This window comes from Centruroides sculpturatus, unplaced genomic scaffold, assembly GCF_000671375.1.
Source record: "Centruroides sculpturatus isolate CEXI.00-Female unplaced genomic scaffold, Cexi_2.0 scaffold710, whole genome shotgun sequence".
NCBI lineage: Eukaryota > Metazoa > Arthropoda > Arachnida > Scorpiones > Buthidae > Centruroides > Centruroides sculpturatus.
The window spans coordinates 289,645-297,997 of NW_019385086.1; the positions used below are offsets into that span (position 1 = coordinate 289,645).

Here is an 8,353-nt window from a genome sequence, read left to right on the forward strand (position 1 = left end):
TGTAGTACTGTACTGTACAACACTTCCAGTTTCATTCCGAATCCGGTAAATTTGGTAAAGAATGTCTGGTTTTTAGTACATAGAAAATAATACTACAAACAAAATTTGCATAAAATAACACTGTTTTTTCGGCGCAGCATTTAAGATTCCAAACACTGCATGTTAGTCCTAACCAGAGACAACCATAGGTCTGCCGTGGGAGAAGTTGTCAAACGGCGTTTGATGACGGTCGAATGAGTCAATGACATTTTGAAATTTAATTTTAAGAACTTTTTACACCCAAATTCAATTCTGGGTCCCACTAGAGCAGTAGGTTGACGCCAAAACCTCCTGTGTTATCTGGTTGTCATTGTACTTAGCTTTGGATGCTTTTTTTGCTTAATTCTTTCAGCTTTCATAATAAAATCTGTAACGGACGAAATTTCGGATCGGATTAGGACCGAATGAGTCATCGACCGTGAATGAAAAGCTACTGCTTCGGGGTCAAATCTGATAAAAGATTGCACATAAACGGGTACGGAAAAAAAACTACGTTCTACACCAGATTTTTCATCGTTTAATTAAAGTAATAACTATAAACTGTTTTTATAATTTAAAAAATTTAATTTTTTAACTATATGCTTTTAAATGTATCAGTTATTTTATAAAATATCATATCAATACAAAAATATATACAAGTCGACCCCCCCTATAACACTGTTGATAATTCCATATTATATGAATTCCATGTTGTACGAGTCACTTAGATTTTATAAACATGTGTGCTGGGCTGTGAATGGCTCATGTATTTATAAAATCTAAGTGACTCGTACAACATGGAATTCATATAAAACAGAATAATCAACAGTGTTATAGGGGGGGGTCGACTGTATATACACGGAGTTTTATCATACAGAGATTTTTTCTTCATATGACGTATCTTATCAATAATTAATAAGAACTTTGTCCTCGGATATAATGTGTGTAAATCAGTTGCCTCCAATCATAATTTTAAATTAATGCGAATGTATAACACTCAGAAAACGTTGACTGCTTGAATATTCACGTTCGTAAGTGTTAACCTTTTTCAGTTTAATCTAAAGTTTTTTTGTTAATTTGTTTAAATTATTAGTTTTTTTAATGTCAAATAGAATCAATGTTTTATAGTGTAACATTGATAATAAAAGAGAATTTAAACAGTTATTAGTATTACAAAACATACCGGTACCATCGGTGCTAAGAACTAATTGTGTCAGTTGAGTAATTAACATTTAATAATTGTAGAGAAAATATATAGGTCTGAAATTTAAAAATTTCAGCTCAATATCAGATGAAATTTACTCTTACCAACGTAATATAAGTAAAATATTTGACAATAACTGAAAGGCCTATATAAACAAAGCTCAAACATTCGAATATGTGTTAAACATTTACAATATATATATATATATATATATGTACTTATAGCAAGAAGTCAGCTAAATTGTCATTATCTAGAAGATAATCTAATCTACCGAATTGCACAACGAATAATTTATAATTTTCATATACGTGGAATATAAACAGATGAATGAAATGTAGAGTTTTAATCAAACGGTCCATCAATCACGAAACCGTTATATTGAAAATACAGTATACAGTTTATTGTGCTTCGTACGGACGGTAGGTATAACTTGAATTGTTCTATCCTCTGCGATTTTCTATTTCTCAAAATTAAATACAGTAGAGCGTCGATTATCCGAAAGTCAATCATCCAAAACGCCAATTATCCGAAAGAATTCCAGTCGGCAAATTTAAATTTTCGCCAGTTCTGTGGCGCTGCAATCTTTGGCTATGTCTTGGGCTACTCAAATATTTTACGTTTCTGATATTAAATTAACTTCTGAAGTATAATTTTTTATTGTTTTTATATTTTTCAATATATTTATTTTGTTCGTACAAAATAAAAAAAATAATTTTTAACGATACAATAGTCTTCGTTAGGCTTAAAATCGACGAAAATTCAACGCGAAGCGACACGCAACGGAGAAAAATTTCAACATGGGATAAATTAATATATTTTTTCGTATATAATCGGTTAACCGAAACATCGAACTTCCGAACAACCCCAGTCCCCAATTGATTCGGATAATCGACGCTCTGATGTATTTCTACCAAATTTTTCATTTTGAAAGTTTGATGTTTATAACTACTCGTACAATTAGATTTTAAGATAACATATATAAATTGTAGCCATATGATAAAACAAATGATGTCTATTACGGGATGTGCTAATGATTCAAGAAATTATAAATACAGTACATCATGAAATGCTGAATTTCGGTATGTGGCTGCGATGTATATGTATACTGTACCTATGTTTAAATTTTGAATAATAATGAAAATTTATATTTATATTACAGATATAATTGTTTGAATAATTCGCTTGTAAAACAAGATTTCATCTTCCATTATGGTAGTATGCAAAACTATAAAAATTAATTGCTTATATGTAAAATTATCTACGGCTTTTCGATATTTGGGATACCACGTTGCACAACATCCCTTAAGGTTCATAATTATTCCCGTTATCGTTACTGTCCTCTCGTGCTTCGGATTATTTCGTTTTAAGATGACGACAGACGTCGAATATCTATGCATGAGAACAAATAGTCGAATTACAATAGCAAAGTCAGTTATCGAAACTTTGTATCCACAAAACTATACAGATTATGATATTCTACGCCTGACGAAAATGGAAAAATACGGAGCTGTCATAGCAACTGCAAAAAGGGGAGAATCTATGTTATTAAATGAAATCTTTAACGAATTACACATACTGGATCAAACAATACGTAATATGAGTATTGTCTTGCAGGGAAAAAGTTACAGATTTGCTGATATTTGTTGTAAAATTGAAGGTCAGTGTATTGCAAACGACGTATTAAATTTGAAGACGAAAATCACGGAATTTCAGAAAGGAAACTTTAAAATAAGGTATGAATGTCATACAAAGTTCGATTTATTTATAAAAAATAATCGAGTAGCCTACTCGAGCCTGTTTGTAATCGAGGTGAGATTCATCACTGTTAGAATTATAATAACGGCTAAAGAATAAGGTGATTGAAGTGAAACTTGGTCATTATTTATGTAAAGTAACTTGCATTTAACTAGATAAAATTAATAGTGAGCGATCAGCATTGTTATTCTGAATTTTCAAGCTAGGTTTGCTGAGTGTTTGGCCAGGCTAATCTGAATCCATCGAAACCAAATAAACAATCAGTTCCCACGAGTAATTTTAGTTTAAATCAGGGCTGTGGAGTCGCATAAAAATCTACCGACTCCAACTCCGACGCCGACTTTTCCTTATCATCTGACTCCGACTCCGACTCCGGCTAAAACACCGAAACTCCACGACTCCGACTCCGACTCCGACTCCACAGCCCTGATTTAAATACTAAGAGGCCGGAACAAACAACATTTAACACTTAATTACATTATATTATGCTTTTCTGGATCCCTTAAGCCAAATACTATATTTCACTGATTTAAGTCTTAATTTTTGTTTTCTGCGGTAGTTAACGCATAAAAATATTGCACGGAAAAGTTAAAGTAAGTTGCATTTGAAAGAGTTTACCAGAAATAAGAAATTAATATCTGTTTAATTACAATTTTTTGTTTTATCGAATAGAATGTTATTTTGCAGGTATCCGGTGGATATCGGTACAAAATCGTCGAAAGTTCAGATTTATGCAATAGGATTGGGTGGTGTCACAACAGACAAACACAGTCTAGTGAAAGACTTCAAAGCAATTCGTTTGATATATTTCATTGACAACGGCAATCACACGAATGAAATTTCTACGTTGTGGGAAGAAAATTTTCTGAAATTATTGAATGAAGTAGAACTGGATTATGTTAAATTCTCCGTGTTTACAGGAAAAACTAATGAAGAAGAATTTAATAAATTAACAATATATAATATTCCAATCTTAATCATATCGCAAATTTTTATGTGTTCTTTCTCCGTTTTCACTTGCATGACTAGAAGCTGCGTAACAAGTAAGCCTTGGATTGGTATTGCTGCGTACTTAGCATCGATTCTTGGTACTGTAGCTGCTTTTGGTATTCTGCTACTGTTTGGTATGGAGTATATTGATTTTAACGTAGCAGTTCCCTTACTTGTTTTAGGTCTGTTTATTACGCTATCGTTTCTATTGAAAAAATTACACATTCCATAACAATTCTCTGAATATTATGTATTTCTTTTATAGGAATAGGTTTGGACGATTCGTTCGTCATACTATCAGCTTGGAGAAAAACTAATCCAGAAGATCGTATGAAGAAGCGAATAGGTGATGCGTATTCTGAATCTGCCACTTCGATTACAATAACCACACTGACTAATATCGCTGCATCGTTAATCGGATTTACAATTCCGTATCGAATAGCTAAAGTAATATTTACATATACAGCAGTCAGTTTTATATTTACTTATTTGTATCAACTGTCGCTTTTCGGTGGATGTCTGGTATTTAGTGGATACAGAGAAAGTAAAAATCTCCATGCTATATATTGTAAACCTGTGAAATGGGATCAAAAGTTAGGTAGTATCTTTTTTTTTTTATAAAAATTACTTTAAAAATAGAATAAGATATTTTATAAATTATAAATAATAATAATACCGTGTTTCCTCGAAAATAAGACATTCGCAGAAAATAAGACCTAGCACTTGTTTTGCTGAATTGCGAAATATAAGACATTCCCTGAAAATAAGACCTAGCGCGTTTTTCAGAGCAAAAATTAATATAAGACACTGTCTTATTTTCGGGGAAACACGGTAATAAAACAAAACCTATGGACTTTGACCTATCCATCCGAAAGTTTCGCCAGCATCTCACTGATCACGAGAAAGGCTTAAGTTTAAAATTTGAGTTTTCTACACCCAGTAGAAGCATTTGCAGTGCCAAATGAATAAGGAGTAAAAGAAAATACAGCTTTTGGCAATTTTTCCACTTTTCATTTGCTTATATTTCGTCAACCGCATTACAGAAAATCTTGAAGTTTTGCACACTACCTGAGAAAACAAATTTATTTTGAACGAGATATTTGGAATTATTTGGAATGTTTGGGGAGCGGAGAAATCGACCTCCGAATATTTAAAATATTTTTAATGAATTTATTCAGAAAATGTATTTGACAAAAGCTACTGAAATTTTTATTTATAAAATCATTAACCAACTTTCTCTTAATACTAAAAAATAATAATAAAATGTCTAGCAACGAGTTGCGTGACTTCGCGCTGAGATCAGATTTTGTTTAAAAAAATAACTTTTATATTATTAATCGTAAATAAGTTTGTGCGTGGCATCGTATGTTATGAGATTTTGTTATAAAAACTTCGTATATTTTTTTAATTCGTATAAAATGGCAAAATATTTAATTTTCAGGGTAAAAATACGTTTATAAAAAAAAACGCTGTAAATACTAACATGTAAAATATTAAATAAGTCCGATCCCACTCGAGATACCCATTTATCTCCCCACACCGTCAATTTTTAACTACCAAAATTTAATAGCACCGCTTCTTATACACAAGCTACTGTGCCAAAATTCGTTTTTTCATCTCACCCCCATCACATACATACATACCTATTGTACATATCCTTGGATTTCCCCCATTTTTTCTTTTGTTTGGCTCAAAAAGTCCCAAAACATGCAGATTTGCAAAATATTCGGAGTCAAATTTGACACGATTCTAATACTTTCCCTTGCCATGTCTGCATAAGTACCGAGAAAGTTTATATACAGTGCATTAACATGAAATTCTTTATTTGCAGGTTTGAAAAGAATTTTAACTCTAGGATTTTCAACTCAAAAACAACCTAATTCAGAGGACAAAAAATGGAACTTTTACAGCGACGAATTAGGTAGAATATTGAATTACAAAATCATCAAATGCATTGTTGTAATCTGTTTTATTATATACATCTCATTTGGAATATATCTTATGAAGTTCATAAAACTCGATTTAAAATATTCTGATTTCTACCAGAAAAATTCTTACGCTTACAACTTTGTCCAGGACGATTACCAATACTTTTCCGAATACAGAGAAAGAATACAAGTTGTAATCAATACACCGTTGGATTACTCAAACCCAAAAACACAACAGCAACTAGAAGATCTGACGATTCAGTTAGAAAATGCTCCCAATATGAGTGGATATAATTTGACTGAATCGTGGCTGAGGACTTACGTAAAGTTTATTAAAGATCCGATTTCTTGGATCTCGCTCAGCGGATATAATATGAGCAATCCGGAAGATTTCGTCGAAGCCCTTCATAATGTATTTCTCAAATTTCATTTTGCCAAACGTTTCCAAAGAGATATCGTATTCGACGAAGACAAGAAAAACATAATTGCTTCTAGATTTTTTGTCAACTCGAGGACTATTGACAGTTCTGCTATGCAAAGTGAACTTCTTCAACATCTGTATGACGTTACGGATTCTTCCGGCTTAAATGCAATGATTTATTGTTACGATTTACAGTTTGCTGATTCCTTTGTGAATGTTTTACCTTACTTAATTCAATCCGTTTGTGTGAGTAGTGTAACAGTTATCATCGTGTTTCTTATATTTATTCCAAATTTGCATTGCGCAGTTTGTGTTTGTTTCAGTATTGTATCTATTGTGACATCAACAATTACCTACTCTTCAGCGTGGGGTGTAAATATGAATGCAGCTCTTACACTTGTATTAATTCTCATTGCTGGGTTTAGTGTGGATTACGTATCTCATATATCGTGCAGTTATATGTGTAGTAAAGCAGACAAACCTGAAGAAAGAATGAAAGAAGCTTTACGGATTGCAGGACATCCTATTATTCAAGCTGCCGGTTCGACTGTTTTAGGAATTTCTGCTGTAAGCTTTTCATCTTATCGTATACTTTTGGACATATTTAAGATTATATTTTTGGTTATATTGTTTTCTACGTTACATGCCATTATTTTGTTGCCCGTGCTTCTTAACATCTGGGATAATATTGTTTTAATAATGAAAAGAAAGAATTCTACAAAAGATCTGCATGTATCTGATACTTCAAATGTGCTATTACAATTACGTGATAATACATAACATAATTTCTTGTAAGTTTAATATTATTTTAAAATTAATACTTATTATTGTATTCACAAATTAAAGACAGCCGTTAACAAGATTATCTGTAAAGGTTTTTCATTTTCTATTATAACTGGCTGTGTTACCCGTCGTTGACGGGAGATATTTATGTGGTGAAATTATATATACTGTACTTACCTAAAGAGTATATCTGCAGAGAATTGTGTTACAGATTCGTTATACTCCTATTAAAGGTGTGGAATGTTTTCTAGATAAACATATTGAATAACCTCCAGATATATAACATTTCGTGTTTTATCATCAGGAGCACAAATGAACAGATTTGCAGCTACTAACACGTGAGAACGCAACATAAAGTTGGCCGTGTGAAAAGCAACTGCATCCCAGGTCAAGTCCCACAACTTTGGCCTTGAGACATGTTAATGGTCATTGCAAAGCATAGACCAACTCGAAATTATAGGTGTTTACATTCGAATGGGTAGTTTGTCGGGATTAATGGTGTGCTATTAAGTGATATATCTGTCCTTGTATTTTGAATGTTGGCATGAAATTTCTTTCAAGTATTTCGGTAGAACCAAAACTTGTCATTTGGAAGGCCCTATTGCGCTTTAAAAAATGTTTAGTGTCAGGATGAGTCCTATTTAATAGTGATAGAAGAGGTTCAGGGGGAATAAAAACAACATCCAGTTTAATTTTTCCAGAAGAGCAGCAAATCCCCTGTGATTCATTCTTCCACTTCAGTGCAACATCCACATACTTTATCTATAGACCCAATATTAGCTGATGATGAATAGTCTGAGTGTCATAAATGAATTTTTGAATGTCTTGAAGATTTTGCTAATTAACTAATTTAATTAATGTCACTTCTTCAAATATAATAGTAAACTTTAATAATATAATTTTCTTACAGATAATGCTTTGACAGAAAGTACAGTAGAGCCTCGATTATCCGGCCCCCGATTAACCGACACCTCGGTTAACCGACCGTCCTAGTCGGCAAATTTCAAATGTCCGCTAGTGATGTGGCGCTACAATATTTGGCTATGTCTTGGCTACTTTAATATAATTTTTACGTGTTTTAGCTGGCAACACTCATTCGACCATGAAAGGGAGCCAGTATTTAAACGAGGCTTAATTTTCTAATTTTTAACGATACAATAGCGACGATTAGTATTTTAAAAAATTTTTGTTAGGCTTAACATCGATGAAAATTCAACGCGAAGTAGATTAATAGCGATATACTAATATACTAAT

General features: G+C 32.4%; 1 protein-coding gene across 5 annotated transcripts; it reads left to right on the forward strand.

Annotated features, from left to right (window-relative positions):
• The first annotated feature begins 976 nt into the window (after window positions 1-976).
• On the forward strand, window positions 977-7,946 carry LOC111634485 (patched domain-containing protein 3-like). 5 transcript variants are annotated; one of them, XM_023379258.1, is made up of 7 exons: window positions 977-1,049; window positions 1,447-1,641; window positions 2,212-2,301; window positions 2,382-2,955; window positions 3,665-4,149; window positions 4,233-4,565; window positions 5,799-7,946. In XM_023379258.1, the coding sequence occupies exons 4-7, from the start codon at window positions 2,432-2,434 to the stop codon at window positions 7,094-7,096; spliced, it is 2,640 nt and encodes an 879-aa protein (XP_023235026.1). In that variant the 5' UTR covers window positions 977-1,049; window positions 1,447-1,641; window positions 2,212-2,301; window positions 2,382-2,431; the 3' UTR covers window positions 7,097-7,946. The 5 variants fall into 5 exon arrangements, with proteins under 5 accessions (XP_023235026.1, XP_023235025.1, XP_023235029.1 ...); XM_023379257.1 differs by having other exon boundaries at window positions 2,212-2,955; XM_023379261.1 differs by lacking the exons at window positions 1,447-1,641; window positions 2,212-2,301 and having other exon boundaries at window positions 1,022-1,049.
• The last annotated feature ends 407 nt before the right edge of the window (window positions 7,947-8,353 follow it).